Genomic DNA, 18,886 nt, shown 5'->3' with positions numbered 1-18,886 from the left:
TTTTGTGTGTGTGTGTGTCGGGGAACAGGGTGGTCTCCAACCCTCATTCACACCAGTGCCAGTACTGTATCATGTGTCGAGGATGGTGAGATTACATTCAATCAGGACGTTAGCAGTAGCAGGTTGACCCAGATAGCTAGCTACCTCAGAGTACCACAGAGACACAGACAAGAAGCCCCATACTACTGTAACTATTCTGAACAATAATAAATATTTTATAGCCAATTTTTTATTTATTTCAAGCTTAACTCTAGAATTGGTTTCAAAAACTTAGATCCCAACCCCCCCCCCCCCCCCCCTCCCCAAACCAGCTTGAGTTCCATGAACCAAAACGTGGACACACATGTATTCACTTGGCCTCTTTCTCACTCAAACATAAAGACTGATCTTTGACACTGACATGATGAGCACGCTCAGTTTTGATGGCCTTCCCCCCCCCTTCCCCCCTGCCTCACAACCCCCCTCTCTCTGGCTATTACAACTGCCGTCAGTCACCCCAATATCTGCCAGCTTTGAAGGTGAATGGAGGTGTTCACCTTGATTAACCTTTCTGGGTAAGATATCCACCCGCCTCCGCCTCCCTGAGTCTACAGGTGGTACGACCCAAGACCTCCTTTACATCTCATTACAGCCCTGGCTCACTGGGGGAAGGTGGTTATTAGGACTGCTGCCAAGCGATAAGGAATGTTTTTCTTTTTGGTTCACACACATACACGGGGGTTTGGACGGGGGCATGAACACAGCCACGTAAGAATGAACACATATGCTTCCTCTCTTTCTCTGACTGTCTTTCTCTCTCTCACACACACACACACTCACACACACGGACATTTACATTTACACTGATTTTTTACAGATTTTTCTTTTCTTGGAACCTTGCTAAGGTCCCATAGTATCCCCCCCCCCACTCCCCCCCGCCCACACTTCATCCGCCCCACTCTCCCCAGTCTACCCAATTAGTCTTCCTCCTCGCTGTCATGTTGGCCTGGCTTCCTGTGCTGTCCCTCACTGTGTCTTTGTGGGGTCTGGTGGCTGGCCTCCACACTGGGCCTTATTGCCTGGCTAGGGATTACAAAAGAGTAGACTTAGGGATTTATGGTAATGGTTAAGTGCCCAAAGTCTGCGGTCTGTGACCAGAGAAAGAGAAGAAGAGACAGAGAGAGAGAGAGAGAGAGAGAGAGAGAGAGAGAGAGCTAGAGAGAGAGACAGAAAGAGAGAGAGAGATTGAGGTGGGGGAACGGAGTGACAGAACTGAAGAAAGGGAGCAGGGTGAAAGACGGGGAGAGAGAAAGAGAGAGAGGGGAGGGCAAGACGAATTTAGAGAGGCTCCGTGGAAGGGACACCCAGCTGGGGTGGACATCACCTTGACTACCACCATTCCAACCCCCCCCCACCCCCCCCCCCCCACCCCCCTTGTCCCCCACCCTGATGAAGAGATGGCGCAGGAAAAGTAAGAGGAAGGGAAGGAGGACGAGGAGGCAGGACCGGAGAAAAACGTACACTGTTGTCCAGACACAGGGCGTATGACACACGCGTATAGGCACACACACACACAACTGCACGCACACACTCCATCGTCCTCCTATGAAGGCCCTCCGGTGCTGACTTTTTCTTGCTGTTATTGATGGCGTGTCAGTGGGTGGGCTGGCTGGTGTGTGACAGCTGGACGCTGGGGATCAATTTTTAGTGCTTGTCATGAGAAAGTAATACAAGCCAGGGGAGAGTGGAGGGGGCGAGAGAGAGAGAGAGAGCACAAGAGCATGAAGTAATCACAATGTTTTGCTTTTGCGCCGTGTCATTTCTCTGTTGAGATGGATATGTGAATGATCGCACTTATGTGTGATTTATACCTCTGCTTGCTGAGGTGATAATGTGTTTATCCTGCGACAGCACTCTGAGTCCTTCATTGGGATCACAAATGACCATTGGAGAACACACCACAGCGATTGTCCAATTCTAGTCTTCGAATGGCGAGGGGAGACGTCATGTTTGTGGCGACAACCCTTTTTTAGCCCTTGACTGATCTTTCCTTTGCCCCCCAAGGGGCACGATACACACTTGATGAAAATCAATTTCAGATGGAGAAGCACAATCACAGATTGCTGGCCTTCCCATTTGCAGCTTTAAGAGGAAAATGGCTTTGTCTTTGCATATTTGATTGTGGTATGATTCGGATGTCGTTTTTCTTTCATTCGAGACCATTGCACCACGAGACCATTGCACCATGAGAAGAGTCCACAGTGTGTGTGTGACAGACAGAAGACTAGGAAGGGGAGCGAGACGGGGGTGGTTAAATATGGTACATGGCCTCAATTTATTCTTGTGACAAAACTAATTAGACTCGTTTGTTTTATCTTTTTTTCTTATTCTCATCACAAGCGTTTTTCTCCGGTTTAAAAGGTAGGAGATCAAAGGAAAGATGTCGTACTCATAGCGATGCCCTTTCCCATGTGACCCAGCCTTTCCTAAAATAAAAATAAAAGTATTTTTGCACCCTAACTTTGAACCCTAGTTCCCCCCCCCTTCCCTCATCTCTCCCCAAAGTACTATGTGTGTGTGTGTGTATGTGATGTTGGGGTGGTGCTGTTTTTTCTCTACCTCTCTCTCTGTCTCTCCCGCTCTCTCTCCCTCTCTCTCCCGCTCTCTCTCCCTCTCTACCACTCGCCCTCTCTCTCACTCCCCCCCCCCACACTCTCTCCCTCTCTCTCCCACTCTCCCTCTCTCTCCCTCTCTACCACTCTCCCTCTCTCTCACTCCCCCCCACACTCTCTCCCTCTCTCTCTTTCTCTCTTTGTGCTCAAGTGAGGTAGGTTAGGTACGCTCCCCTTTGTGAAGGAGCCTCACCTTTGATGTCATGTGCTGGGCGTCCCGTCTTCCTTCACGGTGTCATGGGTTTAGGCAGATCAAAACCCAGCCTACTCCCATACTCTTGCTTTCTGTTTGTTTTATCTGTTGTTTGTTTGTTTGTTTGCCGTCTTTGTAAAGGGCGGGCTTTTGTTAGTTCTTTTCAATGTTCACAAGGAAGCAGGGGAGAACATGCACGACTCGCTGGTGTTGTTTTAGTCTTGTTTGGAGTCATGTTTGAACTTTTAGTGTCGTAGTAATCTCCCCATTTAAAAGGTTTCACATTAGGAAGCTGAACTGTGCTGAGGTGAGCTGAGTTGTCCTGTACTGTAGTGCGCTAGCCAAGCTGGAGAGAACAATCATGAATGATGCTCCTTGGTTGAGACAGTAACATTAAGTTGGCACCATGGAGATTATAATATGGAATGTTTATGTATGTCCATGACTTTAGAAACTCAAGTGGGAAGGTATTGTTTTGTTTGGAGTAAAGACATGGAAAGGCCAGTGACATTGTTTAACCTCCTTCCTGTCTCCTATTGACCTCCATTGTTTGACCCAGACAGACACTAGCTTCCCACTAAGTAACCAGGGCTATTCTGGACTAATTTTGAACAGCTAAGCTTTATCGAATAAAGGAAGAGAGCCAGTTCCATTCCCTCTCCCCTCGGTGTCTCTGAGGTCACTAAGGAATGTGAGTTCAACAGGTTCATCCAGCAGGGGCTTAGTATGTGTGTTGGGGGTGTGTGTGTGTGTGTGGGGGGGGGGGGGGGGGGGTATTGTCTCCCGGGGGTACCATTCTCACCCGTTCCCATGCCAGCAGAAACCAAACCTTTGATGCATGCGTGGCTTAGTTGGAATTTTTGAAGAAAAAAAAAACAAATGTTGAGGGAAATTGTTCCTATACATTGTATTCAGGGGTAGCAAGGTTAAACCGCAGTCAGTGGCATATCTACCATTGATCTATTACAAAACACTGTACAATATAGAAATACATGCTGGATACACACTGACTAACAGCACATACTTACTAGCCGCTCTGTAACCTGTGTCGTACCAAACGTTCTCTATCCCTCAGGAGGAGCAGAACCGAGGCAAGCCCAACTGGGAACACCTCAACGAGGACCTGCACGTTCTCATCACGGTGGAGGACGCACAGAACCGGGCCGAGATCAAGCTGAAGCGGGCCGTGGAGGAGGTCAACAAACTACTTGTGCCTGCGGTGAGTCGACCCCCCCTCTCCGGGTCACTTCCTGTCACTGGTGTCCCATGATGCAGACTTCCTGTTAGGCCCCCTACATGGTTGAGATGGTGAAATGATTGGCATGATGTCATAGGCAGTGTTGGAAAACAGTTCCCTGCTGATCCCAGTGATATGATGTAGAAATCCAGGGTGTTTTATATCATGGATGTCTGTCTGTCAGTACAGGTTAGGTTTTTTATTTGTTTTATTGAGTTGATCTGTCTCGATTCTTTCTCTCACACCCCATGTTAACAGGAACCTCATAAAAATTACTTTATCCTGCTTGTCAACACCAAAGCTATTGCCCTTTAAAACCAATTGCCACTGATTGCTATTCTAGAGTAGTCAGTTGTGAATCACGAGACACAATCTTCCTGAGACAGACAGCTGTGATCCACAATCTGTCATCAGATTATTTCCTTCGGCAGGGACACCAGCAGGGCCTTGCGCTGTCTGTTTTAGCCACGTGAGAGTTTGTATTTATGCTGATCCAAACTTTCCACCTTTCATTTGCTTGATGCGACTTGGTGAAAAGGAAGTGAAAACACTGGAAAAGGGAAGTGTCTTCAGAAGCCTACAGGATGGCGTAATCTCAGTCTGCTGTTGTTGACGGGTTTCCTCATCCTCAACAGAGCTCAAGGAGGGAGTTATTTTGGCCCATTATCAAAGTATGGCAACTCACTGACTTGAGTAGTCTTGTGGGCTCCGATGACGCAAACAATTGTCATACAGTCTCAGGTGGAAGTTCACGAAGATCTTCATGTGTGTATTCATGTACATGTCTTCAGTCACGAGAGATAGAAAGTAAATAGTGAAGATGGAGAAGTGAAACACAGAGGCTACAGGGATCAGCCAAATGATTCACCTGTGACAGAATCTGTTTATCATACTACAAGTGTCACCCTGTAAAAGTGTCACCAAGCCAATAGATGATACTTAGCATGTTTCCACATCCTGCCAACCCAACGTCCCCAAACACACCTGTTATGTCTCCTGGAGGAAGATGTCCTCTGTCTGTCTGCTGTGTGTATCTGTGTGTGTGTGAGTGTACCTATGTGTGTATATTAGTTTGCATGTACATGTGTGTGTGTGTATGTGTGTGTGTGTGAGCTCATGTGACTCAGCTCCAGTCATGGTAGCGGTCTAGTTTTTTGTGAAAGCTGTCATCCACAGACCTGGCCTGGCCTCTAACACAAAGACCAGCCAGTGTAGCTGGTCTCATTGATCAAATTACTATTCATAAATGAATGAAGAACACAAGACAGGCCAGGTCAAGGAGCCTGATACAGGGCTGGTTGGGGCCAACACTGGTAGGATGTGGTATTTAAGTCTCTGCTGTAATTACGAGGGAGATGTTACCAACTGTGTTAGTGAAGCACAGGCTGATTTCAAGGAAACGAGCCAATCACTGTCTAATTAGGAACAGAAACGGGGGAAATGTGTGTCAGGTGATCATTATCAAAGGACATGGTGTCCATTCTCAAGGAATGAAGAGGTCCAAGACTGAGGAGTTGGTTTGAAAAGCACCGATACTCTGAAGGCGCAAACGTCTTGTGGCATCGTTGTGATTTTGGTCATTAGGTTTCTGTGTGGTGACAGAGTGGAGTTTGTGTGGACCTCTTGCAGCTGGGGCTGATTGTGTATTCTGGCTGGGTTGAGACCATGTGCCATCTTCTCTCAGACGGGCCACCGCAGGAGGAAGAAAGCCTGTATGACTCCGCCTCCCCGAGCTGCCATGGCAACTGCCCTCCGGCCACCTAGAATAGGGATGTCACTCTCCCCGGGCTCCCACTGCAACAGTGCTCTGGTTATCATATCAACAGCCTCCAGCTCACATACACACAGAGACCCACACACACATGCTACACAGCTATTCTCCTATGAGCATCGCCTACAATCTCATTGATAGGGCTGTTCCACTGTGTGTGTGTGTGTGTGTGTCTGTGTGTGTGTGGGATGCAGAAGTGAACTCCTCTCCACCCCTGTGGTAAAACCCATTACCGGGGCCGTTCTCACCCCTGGGGGACTTGTCACAGACAAAGAAATGAGAAGGGGATGTGTTTTTCCCTCTGTTTGTGTAAAGATAACAGCCAGCAGCTTTCCCTCTCTAACTCCCCTAAAGAGCGACATAATCCGCGCCGAAATTTACATACAGATTGAACACATTGGGTGACATTCCGACTCGGTTGGCCAGCAGAGAGACTAACGATCAGGCCAGTGGAGATATCTCCCGCCATGTAGGAGACAGATAGCGGTGTATCGCTATGCTGACTCTGGCCGGAAACAGCGAGGCCCTCGCTCGATCTTACCACCAGAGTGAATCGGGGAAGCTGTCAGGAAAGGGCTTTTACTTTCTCAGGAATTGTGCATCCCAGTTATGTAGTCTCTGCGCCCCAAGCCGTGCATGACGGCCATGTTTTCCAGAAGGGAAGTATGGATGCAACTTTGCGCCGCGTGAGCGGTCACGCCACCCTATTGAGGTTCTCCCCGAAATCATCCACATTCATCATCATCCTCCTCTTCATCATCATGATCAGTCTCTCTTTGTTCTCTAGGGCTCTAGGGCTAGCCACGGGGCTTAAGGTAATCACCGTCATAGGCCTTGTAGCGAGAGAACAGCAGTGTGTCCGAGCACTGGGCTGTTTGATTGTGCTTGCTGCGCCGGCCGGAACTCCTCCAGCTCTCTAACGTCTGCACTGAGCCATACAAACAGTATGCGTGTGCATCAGAGGGGATCGTCAATAGCAGAGCGTAGCAAGGAAAATGAAAGAATTCCTGAACTTTGCATGGCTCTCATGTTTTGTACGAGGGAGAGAGAGAGGGAGAGACAGAGAGAGAGAGAGAGAGAGAGAGAGAGAGAGAGAGAGAGAGAGAGAGAGAGAGAGAGAGAGAGAGAGAGAGAGAGAGAGAGAGAGAGAGAGAGAGACAGACTGATAGTGCCATTCTCCATTTAGATAGTGTTTATAGTAGATTGATGGTTGGAGAGGACACGTCCGCGCCGTTGTTGCTTTACTTCTAACATTGATTAGAGATATAAGTGAAAACCCCTCTCGAGGTGGTCTCCTCTCTTTACCTCTCCTCTTCCTCCCAGTGTCTTCCCAGCAGTAATGGTAGTACCAAGGCTGGGTGCTAAGCATTCTGGCACTGAAGGGACCACTTTAATTAAAGTCCTGTCTATCAACGGGGGCTGCCATGGCTCCTGGCCCCCACCAGCTTGACAGATAGAGCCTGCTCTAATTGTCACAGCCTTAAGATAAAGTGGGATTCAAATGGTGTGTGTATGTGTGTGTGTGTGTGTGTGTGTGTGCGCGTGTTTGTCTACTCTACCCACCCTTTAGGCTTGCCCAGCTGTGGCGGTTTCATGTTTGAATGTAGTCAAACCTGAGCAAACACACACATGCGCACACACACAAACACTGCTGGGACCAGAATCTTCTAGAGCTGACCCAAGCCGTCAGTCAGTCCTCCTTATCCCTTCTGCTGTGAGATATCTTCAGTGGACAGTTTTTATTAAAAACTTGACTGTCTGGAGGGTAACAGCGGGCCAATTCGCTCCAGCTCCTCTTTTAGTCACCTTTTTATTTCTCTCACTCAGACCCTTTCGGTGCTAACTCTGGCTCTAGTGTACTTCCTTACGGATTCCCTCAAACCTGTCTGCAAACTGTCACTTTCCTGCCAACTTTTCTCACAGGTATTCTACGAATCACACGCACACTTTTACTCGCAGCCTATCCATAGCATGTCAATTCCCCCAAGCCTCCCTCTCTCTCTCTCTACCTACCCCTCTTTCTCTTGCTCTCTCCTTCTCTATGTCTTTCTCTCTCTATCTGTCTCTGTACCCCCCGCTCTATATTTTTGTCTCTAACACACAGTGTTCCAGTTTGTAGGTTTTCACTGGAGGGATTTCCCAGCATGCCCCTGGAGAGACAGTGTTAAGACACAGCCTGGATTCTTTCCTCCCCACCAATCAGAGTTCTGAAAGACTGTAGCCCTCCCTTCTCGTTCCACAGGGTCTGGGAACTTGACTCTGATCAATTCTAGTGTAGCAGGGCCAAGGCAGAATCAAGTCACCCGTTATTTAGGCGAGAGAGAGAAAGAGAGAGAGAGAGAGAGATAAAGAGAAGAAAGAAAGAAATAAAGAAAGGGAGTGATAGAGAGGGGAAGTGTATGGGTATTCGTGCTCTTGTTGTACCCAGAGTGAGGAGAGAGGGGGGAACAAAAGCCCACTGGTTGGTGGGAGTTCCCATCTGCTCCCTGAGCAGCACAATAGGCTCTCTCTAGCATGACATGTTTTTCTACTGCTCGCTGCCGAGGAGAGTGGAGAGAGAGAACCGTAGAGGAGGGAGGGACACTGGCTCAACAGAGTTCAGATCTGTGTGTCTGTGTGTGTGTCTGTGTGTGTGTGTGTGTCTGTGTGTGTGTCTGTGTGTGTGTCTGTGTGTGTGTCTGTGTGTGCTGCTGGGTGTATGAATGTGTGTTTGAGTAGTGGTGGGTGGTTAGGCCTGTGTGACCGTGTCTGTGTGTGTGTGTGTGTGTGTGTGTTAGTGTGTGTGTGTGTGTTGATGTGCGAGTGAACACATGCGTATGTGTGTGGATGACTGTAAGGGTTCTGATACACATCAGTAAATGCGTGTCTGTGTGTGTCTGTGTGTGTGTGTGTGTGTGTGTGTGTCAGGCTCTAGTTCTTGCATGTGTGAACAGCGGGGACCTATTCCCTGGTCACATGATTGAGTAGTCATCCAGGTCTTTGAGGCTGAAAGAGCATCAAAAGAAGCTTTGTTTACAACTGGAGGGTGGAAATCCTGAGCTGGGCTGTGTTCTCCTGCAGGGCCGGATAATGCTCTCTGTGGGGCTCTCGCCCCTTCCCCTCACTCCCAGAGTTCATCTCTCTCTCTCTCTCTTTCTCTCTCTCTCTCTTTCTCTCTTTGTCTCTCTCTCTCTTCGTCTCTCTCTCTCTCTCTCGATCGCTTTCTCCTTCTTTTTTCTTCTTTCTCTCTTTCACTCTATCCGTCCCTCTTGCTGTCTGTCTCTGTTTCTCGCTCTGTCTGTATCAATCATCCGTTCGTTTGTTTCCCTCCACTCTCACACACTCTCGCTCATACACTCGAAATCATGCTCACACACCACCTGAGCTCTGTCATGCACAGAGACTCTGTCTCCTTCCCACCATTTACAAATGTTTCTGTTCCCTAGAACTTTCTCTGGATCAATCCAGTACGATGACCCACCCTACCCTGAGCGTTTGGGAACTCGCCCAACTCCCTCCTCCTCGCCCTCCCTTCTCCCCCCCCCCCCCTCCCTCCCTTACTTTTGGGGATCCACATAGAGAACAGGGGGGAGTAAAAGGGGGTGAATGAGGCTAGAAAATGTGTCTCCTTGGCAACCTGTCGAGTGGCCCTCGTCGACCAGGCCTTCAAAAGAGCCCGGGTCATGTGACTGTAAAGAGAGAGGCTTGAATTCCTCTCCAAACGTCCCCTGTTTTCAGACTGTTTGAGGCGGGGGCCGCCAGGGTAGAGACAGGACCCCCCAGACTCTGGGAAACAAGCTGTCCATCTCCATCTTCACCCTACCCCATGTACCTCCCAACCCCTCCCCTCCACCACTGTGTTAGCCTGGGATTAGATCTGTTGAGAAAAAATAACCAGAATGTGTTTAGTGAGCTGACGGGTGTGTATGTGTGTGTGTGGGGGGGGGGGGGGGTGGGGGGTGCTCTCAGGAATGAATCCAGCTCTGCAGATTTTCTGTTTTGCTTAGATATGGCGTTTCAGCAGCTGCCAGCCTCGAGCGCATGAAACGAAAATGTCACCTCGGAAATAAAGGCTCCGTCAAGAACATTCACCTTCTGTCAAGAAGCGGCGTAGTCCTCGTTCCTCTGTGCAAGGCTATTACTGTGTCATGGCACGCTTGACTCATATGCCATTGTGGTGTTTTGTTCAATGTCAGGAATGAAGGCTTTTTTATGTGTCGCAAAAATGTGTTAAATGTGAGTATACAGCTCGAAAACACAGCAATTGACTGTCTCACAGTACTTTCCATATTATTCTGAGGACTCACAGTTGTGACGGTGTCCAAAAATTGGGTTGATTCGTATTACGTATACAGTTATACAAACAATGTGTTGGGTCGTTTTTTTGCTGGCTTTTAGACCCGAATACATGAAAGGAACGTCAGTAACAACTTGATTAATTTAGATCTTAACTCTTTGACACCCTCAGTCTCTTCCACGCACTCGCTCTAATGAAGAAAGTTCCTAGTTTCCATACTTCCGTCAGAGCAGATAGGCTAGTGGTATCGCACCACGGGAAGTCATTTCTCTAGTGCGCTTTCACAGTAATCTGAGCTGTATCAATATACTTCAACATCAATATCAAGAGTGTTTTGTTCAGATATGGAGATCGTGGCTTACATTCTTATCTGCCGATGTGCAGCAATTTCACCACCATGAGACGGAAAATTAGAATGCTGCTTGGAAATGAATAATGAAAAAGCCTATGCATATTTAAAGGCAGAAATCTCTTCAAATCTTTTTTTTCCCAGCCGAAGCCAGACATCAGCACACAGTTAGAGGGCCCTTGTTTAAAGATTAGGGACCCACATCCTGTGTGTGTGTGTGTGTGTGTGAGTGTGTGTGTACGTGTGTGTTTGTGTTTATATATGCGTGTGCTTGCATACACGTTTGTATATGTATGTGTCTGTGAGCGCGTGTCTGTGTGTGCGTCTGTGTAAATGTAGTCGACAGACGGCTGCAGAAGCACTGGTCGGATGCTGAAGGGAGAATGTTTGAATTCTATCATTTTCAAAATGCTTCAGTTAATGAGTTTATCCCCTCCTCATGACTCATCTTTGCTCTGGTGAGCAAAAGGTACCCCAGTGTGTACTGCAATAACACTGTCTGCCTCTTGGGTATCGGGTCGTGTGTCTGTGTGCTGCGTGCATGTGCGTTTGTGTGTGTCTGTGTTTATCTGTGGGCATTTGTGTGTGTGTATCAGTGAATTTTGTGGTTGTGTAAGGCTAAGTCACAAGGTTAAGTCTACAGACATACTTATACCTATAGTTGAATGATTATTTAGCCACATTTTGTAGCGTTATTTTAGCTCTCCTCTGTCCTCAGTCATTTACATTGTTTTTCAGCTTGAACATACAGTTCACAACATAACTATCACCATTGCTAAGTGTAAACGTCTACAGCCTCGATGACAAGGAGAATGAAATGACCCCTGCTGCTGTAGTGAATGCAGCAAGTTTCTCTACTACGTCCACAGACACTTGCCTTTCAATACGTGTAGACTAACGTTAAACTATTCATTCATTATTGTTATTGGTCGTATTCATCGTACACCATCTTATCATCTCTACATCTCGGACAAAATGTCCTACATTCTCAACTGATTGGCTTGCGTCTATGCATTCCGTCAGATTAGCCTATTAGCATGCAGTGATCCCACCCCTGTGCACAGGGGGACAGCCCCCTGCCCCCCCCCCCCCCTCCGAACCACAACACCACCACCACCACAACTCTTTTTTCCCTCAAAGCCAATTAAGATGAAAGCTCCATGAGCCAGGGTGGAGCAGGGAACTGGGGGAGAGATTATCCTATGAGATGCCGAACCAACGCTTCTTTAAACCCCTACCCCACCCCCTGACCTACGATGACTTTGAATTCCCTCCCAGTTCCCAAACGATGTATGCAGATGCACTCACAGACTCTCTCTCACTCTCTGCCTCACACACACACAGCACAGATACACCCGTAGGCAGATGTGCCCAGATGTACGCTCTCAACTCACACGCACAACGTTAAGTGGGATGAATTACTCCAAGCACACACAGCTATGAATGCAAGCACTTAGTTGTGAATGTACAGAAATGTTATTGCGGTATAGCTTATATAGACCAACAACATTCTGTCTACAGCTCCGCAACACACACCCTTCTTACACAAACACAAACACTCATCGCCCCTCCTTTCTTTCCTACTGACCCTCACCCATGTCCTGTCTCATCAGGAAAGACTTCTCCACACCGGTTCTGAGAATAACCTGAAGGCTAATTTTACCCTCCTCATCTCTCCTCATTGTGTGAGTGCACAGACAAAGGGCTGACCTGACAAACTTTGTTGTTGCAGCCCTGACAAAATGAAAATGTCTCTTCTCGATGCAAAAAGAGTCAGAGGAGCAAAGTTGTGTAACTTGTTGACGATCCTGTCGCCACTGTTGCGACAAGTTCTTGATCACATACGCACACCGTTGTTGTCTTTGATGTAAACACGGTGTATTGTGTATGTGCGGATGTACTGTATGTGTATGTGTGTGTGTGTGTGTGTGTGTGTATGTGTGTGTGTGTGTGTGTGTGTGTGTGGATTTGTGTGTGTGTGTAAAAAGTAAAAACTAACAGGAAACAGGACCTTCCAGAGTTCGGATCAGCTACAACGTCGGTCTGCCAAGGCTCAGCTGGACGGGTGGGAGGAGTACACACACACGCACACACACACACACATACAGGCACACACATACCGCATAAACACACACACCCATGCGTGTCTCCAGCTGCAGTGTAATTAATGCAAGTCCCAGTGTGACTGTGTCTCTGGAACAGCCCCTGTTGACTGAGTCCCGGCCAAACGAGGCCCTCATCAGTGCTTCCTCCTATAGCCCATCCTATTGGCTGCTGCGACTCCCACACCCTCGGCTCTGCAGAGACCAGCCACATTGAGCGCTTCCTCCGCTCGGAAACAGGTCCAAGGCGTCCGTTCTGGTTCGGAGGGACAGGAAAGAAAGGCATGAGAGGATGAGGCGACAGCGTGGCTCCGTGCCAGCACGGAGGGAGGGGGGGGGTGTTCAGAGAGAGCAGCTGTACTCACTAAGAGTGGGAATGGTTCCTGGAGGCCTGTAGAGAGAGAGAGAAAGAGAGAAGGGGCTGGGGTGGGGTGGGCGGGGATCGGGATGGAAGGGGGGGGGGTTGAGAGACAGAGAGGTGTCCGGTTTCCACCCGCGTCCTCTTCTGTGTCCTTATCTGGCCAATTAGAAGGCAGCTGTGCCCTTCCTCCTCCGTGAGAGCCAATAGGATCGCTCGTCTGGTTTGACGGGCGCAGCCTGGCGCCCTTGCCCTTTAAAGAGGGGGAGTCAGATGGTAAAAACGGCATTCATGTTGTAATGGTCACTCCAGAACTCCTTTACCACCACATTAATGGCTTTTATCACCCCCATCAATCAACTTTGCATTGGTTTCATGTCATTAATCGGCTACATACAGAGGATGCGATCGAATTAAAATCGCAACCATAAAAAGTTTATAGGAATGTGTATTGTAGGGAATGAGATCTTTTTTTGTTTACCGTTTTCATTTGCACACAATATTGGTGGAAACCAGGACAAGGAAATGCAGACTGAGTCAGTGATGAGGCCTTAGATGGGGTGTAGATAATGGTACTTTATCTAGAAGCAATCGCAGAACACATCCCAAAATAATGTTGCGTGTAGGACGCCTGGCGCGCTTGTCTCAAACTGAGACAGACTGGAAACTTGGACGGAAACAGAAAGGGGGGAGTAATCAAAAAAGGAAAAGTAGAAAATAAATACAAATATTTAAATTAGAGGAGTCGATGAGAGGGTGGGGTGAAGGAGAGGCGGTTATGGAAAGAGAGAAAGAGAAAGCAAGAAAGAAAGAGAGTGCGAGGCCGAGATTCAGCCTGACAAGCTGTGATGGAAAGTGGTAGGCTGGCAGTCATTGTGTTTCAAAGGTCATAGTGATCCCAGCCTGAATAGCAGCAGAATTATTTCTCTTTATGCAAGCTGACATAAAAAGCATTCCACACTGCCAGACTCCCAAAAGTGACAGTGCCACACAGGAGCCATCCACACACACCACACACACACACACCACACACACACACACACATGAATGTACAGTTGGCACAGACAGCTATCACTTTGAAGTGTGTTCACTCTGGCATGTGCTCTATTTATATCTCTAGGCACAGGACACAGTTGTTAAAAGGTGTACGTTATATGCGGTGTCATTTTGACTGTCTCCTGACGATTCTTTACTTCAACAGAGTTTCAGCTTTGACTTCACGTCATACTCACTCAGTTGACCCCCCCACCAAACTCAACAAAGCCTTGTGCTCATAACTGAAGTGTCCCAAAGTCATTTAGTAGTGGTACTGCCTTATAATGAAGCAAGATTAACACTACAGGACCTCCAACCTTTGTTGTAACAAGTATATGTCCCAACTGAAATGTTGACTATAATGTTTTTTTCCGATGTCCGTATAAAGCCCCATGATTTGGTTCATTAGGGATGGATGTATGGATGTTTGCATCATCCCTTTAGGATCTAGAATGCAGATCAACAGTATGACTTGACTTTGCCAGCAAATACCTCATGAACCTGCATTCACCACACAAAATGTCTGAATGGAACCAGTGCCAATAGGAATCTCTATTCAGCATAATAATTTCAACCATTCAAAAGCCTGTGCACAATGATGGGAGACACGCTGAAAAGGTTTGTTTTTTTAAGAGTGAAAACCAGCTAACTGTTGCTCAGGAAGGCATTAATAGCAGGATTAGCTGCAGCTAGATTCACAGGTTGCAGCCTCTCATCTCTCCCTCCAATTGGATAACACACTGGCTGCACTCCCGGGGAGAGATAGGAAGGACAAAAGCAAAATGGAGAACCATATTAAATAGTTGTATTGTCTCGAGTATTTGTATTGGTCAGAAATCCATTTTGTATTGATGTTTGCTTCAAGCAAGGATCAAAACAACATGGACACACAGCACTCCTCACTCACTCGCACACACATACACAAACCCCCACACACATACAAAAAAAACAAACAAGCACACTACATTGCACACACAAGACAGAAAATACTGTCTCACACACACACACAAACACTCAGAGAGTAGAGGTGTGTGTTGTTCCTGCTGCGTTGTGCCGCTGTGAGTAGTGCAGAGACAGAAAGTGTCTCTTTGTGGCTGCGCTTGGCAGGGCTTCACCATTGGAGCAGGAAGGGCCCACGGCAACACTGTCACAGAAGGAGGGAGAAAGAGAGTGCAGAGGAGAGATAGAGAGACTACAGAGGGAGAAGGCCTTGGATTGGGAAACATAAGTTGGAAAAAGAAAAGGTTGTCAAGACTTTGAGAGAGACTAATGTATTCAATAGAAAGTTGTTTGGCAAAGGAAAGAGAGCGCAAGGAAAAGAAAACGAGCAACTACCTGCAATGGTGACTTCTAAGCTGTGCTACATGTGGTTTGGTCTTGTGCATCAGCAGAAGGGCACAGGCAGGCTGACGTGACTGAGAACGTGAATCATTGACTGTTGCCATCAACATTGACAGCCAGGGGAGAGAGGCCAGACTGTCATGGCCGACAGTCTCTCACACGTGCGTCTCTGGCCAGAACCGAGTCCGTCGCATAGGTGTGACGGACTCGCAGTGTGTCAACACAGCACCACACACTGGCCCAGAGCGGTTACTACAGGGTTACAGTGGAGTAGAGTCGTGTGGCCATCATCCACCAAGGTGGACAAAGGATGAAATAGCCTCATAATCTGCTGTAGTATGCCATAACACTGAGGGACAGTTATAAAAGATGTGCATCTCACACCCTATACATTCCCAAAGACACGCACACATACACACACATACTGGAGCTAGTTCTTCTGGAGAGACTCGAAGCGAATATCACTCAAGGTCGGAGAGCCATTTGTTGATTAAATAAAGACTTGGGGTGATTTATTTCACTGGAGCTGTTTCTCCATAGACTATTAATCACTTCAGACTCAGCTTATTAAAAGTATTGACGTCTGAATGTACAGGAGCACTTTTTTTTCCCTCCAAGGCTATTTGAGACTTGGCTCAAAGTCTTTGTCGGAAGTCTGCCCATCCCCCTGACCCCCAAACCCCCCCCCCCCTTTCTTCCTGTCTCTCTTGTCTCTCTTTTTCATCCTCTTTCTCCATCTCTCATCCTTCTCTCTCTGACACACACACCCTTGTTCTCCTCCTCTCCCTATTCTCTTCCTCTTCTTCACACTCTCTTCCCTCTCTCTCTCTCTCTCTCTCTCTCTCTCTCTCTCTCTCTCTCTCTCTCTCTCTCTCTCTCTCTCTCTCTCTCTCTCTCTCTCTCTCTCTCTCACCGTCTCTGGTGTTCTCTCACTCGGCTACGTCAGGTCAATGTCCCTCTTCTTCCCGCTCATTTCATCTTCTCGATCCATATCCCCCCAAAATCTACGTTTACGATAAAGACTCAAGTCTGATTGCATTACATCTCCAAAAGTTAATTGCTGCTCCAGGCAAGTAGATTAGACTGTGTGACGTGAGAAAGTTGGATTCAGACGGAATCAAGTGTTTCTCCTTCAAACTGGTTATTCTCGCAGACATCAGATTATATTTGATGTAAATATCAAAGATTCTTGTGAGATACGATACCCCGCAGGTCCCACAATTGTGGCAGTACTGTTCAAACTATATTACTTTGATTATAAAGACATGCAGTGGAAACAAAGGGGAAGCTTTGGGAAGCTGATAGCAGCTGGATACATGTTGGTACATGTTTTGGATAATGCTGTCAAATAGAAAGTTACTACTGATAGGATATGTTGCAGTTGTATTCAGTGTTTGTGTGTTGACAAGTCAAGTGATCGTGTGCGCCAATGTGATTACATCTCAGGCGTGTCTAAAGCACGGTTAGCCACGGTGCCTGTGTGTGAGTTTGTGTTCAAGTGCTGCGTTGGTGTGAAGCTCCAGTGTGTGACGGTGCCTTTGTGTGTGTGTGTGTGTGCGTGTTGCACAGGCGGAGGGGGAGGACAGCCTGAAGAAGATGCAGCTGATGGAGCTGGCCATCCTCAACGGCACCTACAGGGACGCCAACATCAAGTCACGTAAGTTACTGTGACATCCCCCCCTGGGGTGCGTCTGTCCTTGAACCGAGGCAATGACACTCTCAACCAGCTTTTGTTGTGTGCGTGTGTGAGCGTGCGTGCGTGTGCGTGCGTGTGCGTGCGCGTGCGTGTGTGTGTGTGAGCCCGGGTGTTTGTGTGTACGTGGGTGTGAGTTTGTGTGTGGGTGCTTGTACGTGTGTGTGCGCCTGTTTGTGTGTGCTTGTGTGAGTTTGCGTGTGGATATGTGTAAGTGAGTGTATCTGTCCATCTGTGTGGGAGCTGCTGGGTGTAATTCAAACTGCCCCATTCTCAACAAGTGGGGAGTTTGTGTTCTGAACACAGTAGCTGGACACTGTGTGCTTGGCTTGCTACATTCACTTCAGTGCATTGTGCTTTGGTGTCCCCAGCTGTCCTAAGAGTGGTGGGCAGTGGGTTGAGTTGACTCCTTTCATAGGCTAAGAAAGGCTGTCTGGCTCCAACTGGGCGGCCATTTTGTGTCTCTAAGTGAGATTTGTGCTTCAGTCTAATCACATGATGTTTGTCCCAAGCAACGCCAACCAGGCAGTTTTGGTGCCAGATTCCAACCTAATACTTTCTGTGAATGCCTATCACTCCTGAATAACTCTTTTTATGGTGTCAAATGCTACTCAACTTACATAAACATTGGTTCACCGTATGTAGATAAGGCTTTCCTACTCATGGCACATGTGCTTGTTCCTGGTGTGAGTTGTGACATGCAATGCATGATGGGATCTAACCTGTGTTTGTCTCCTCCTTTTTTTCCCTCCACTGCCACATCTTCCCCTGTCTTTTTTATACCCTCCATCCCTCTATCCTTCTATCTCTCTATCCTTTTCCCTCCCTCCCTCCCTCCCTCCCTCCCTCCTCCGCCCACGTGTTTTCCGCTCACTCCAGCTGCCCTCGCCTTCTCTCTTGCAGCCACTGCCCAGGCCCCCCGCCTCATCACCGGCCCCAACCAAGTGCTTCCCCAGGGGGCCCTGCGCACGCCCACCCCAGCGGGCCCCACCATCATGCCCCTGATTCGACAGATCCAGACTGTCATGCCCAACGGATCGCCTCACCCGGGCGCCACCCTGATGCCCCAGGGGCCCGAGTCGGGCCTCATATACGCCACGCCCTACGATTACCCCTACACGCTGGCCCCTGCCACCTCCATCCTGGAGTACCCCATCGACTCCAGTGGGGTGTTAGGTAAGCATGCCCCGTGCCCCTGCGACTGCCCCCCCTCCGCACCCCCCCACCACCACCAACACCACCACCCCCACCACGGCCAGTGGAACCCCGCGCCCACGTTGCTCCTGCGCCACGCCTCCTAGGGGAGCCCCCACGTGACTGCGAGGCCAGCCCTTACCGGAGATAGCGTTCAGAGAGAAGAGCCACCTATTGTACAAACCTCTCTAGCCCTTGTTAGCATCCTTCTTTTCACTTTCAGACATGTCTGTGATAAAAAAAAGCCTTAAAAAAAAGGAAAGAAATCTTTACATCAATGAATAGGGCTGATACAGTTCCCTGCTGCCTCCAACTCTATACCCCCTCTCTCCCTCCCCCCCCCCATACTCAGCCCTGCTGTATGGCTTTGTTAAGGCACTTCAGAAAATCGGATTAGAAATATCGTATTACAAACGCGACGTGGCTCCATTAAGAGGGACAGCACCCAGAGGCACAATGTAAACCTTGAACTGCTACCAACGCATCCAAATGCCAACAGCAGCTTTTTGTCCAATTTGGGTCGGGCACATTTCTGACACCCGAGTGTGTTCTCCTCATGCCTAGCAGGTAGTAGCCAAATTGGAAGGGTGGATGGGGGGGGGGGGAGGGGGGAGAGGTAGGTGGGTGGGGGGGAGTTGGTGGGTTTGGGGCTGGTTGTTTAGAGGGGGTGGGTGGGAGTTGTAACT

General features: G+C 48.3%; 1 protein-coding gene across 4 annotated transcripts in view; it reads left to right on the top strand.

Annotated features, from left to right (window-relative positions):
* Positions 1-18,886, top strand: part of LOC134022362 (KH domain-containing RNA-binding protein QKI) — a 53,506-nt gene that overhangs the window by 26,145 nt on the left and 8,475 nt on the right. For 3 of the 4 annotated variants that reach the window (XR_009930638.1, XM_062463834.1, XM_062463833.1), the window contains exons 4-6: positions 3,920-4,063; positions 16,883-16,970; positions 17,886-18,182. Coding sequence is in view for 3 of the 4 variants with exons in the window: in XM_062463834.1 (XP_062319818.1) it covers positions 3,920-4,063; positions 16,883-16,970; positions 17,886-18,182 (529 nt within the window). In the remaining variant the exon portion in view is untranslated. Of the gene's footprint in view, positions 1-3,919; positions 4,064-16,882; positions 16,971-17,885; positions 18,609-18,886 lie in introns of those variants that run through there. The other variant, XM_062463831.1, reaches the window with a different exon arrangement.

Source organism: Osmerus eperlanus, chromosome 6 (assembly GCF_963692335.1).
Source record: "Osmerus eperlanus chromosome 6, fOsmEpe2.1, whole genome shotgun sequence".
NCBI lineage: Eukaryota > Metazoa > Chordata > Actinopteri > Osmeriformes > Osmeridae > Osmerus > Osmerus eperlanus.
The sequence above is the reverse complement of the archived record's forward strand: the minus strand, read 5'-3'. Positions and strand labels throughout refer to the sequence as shown.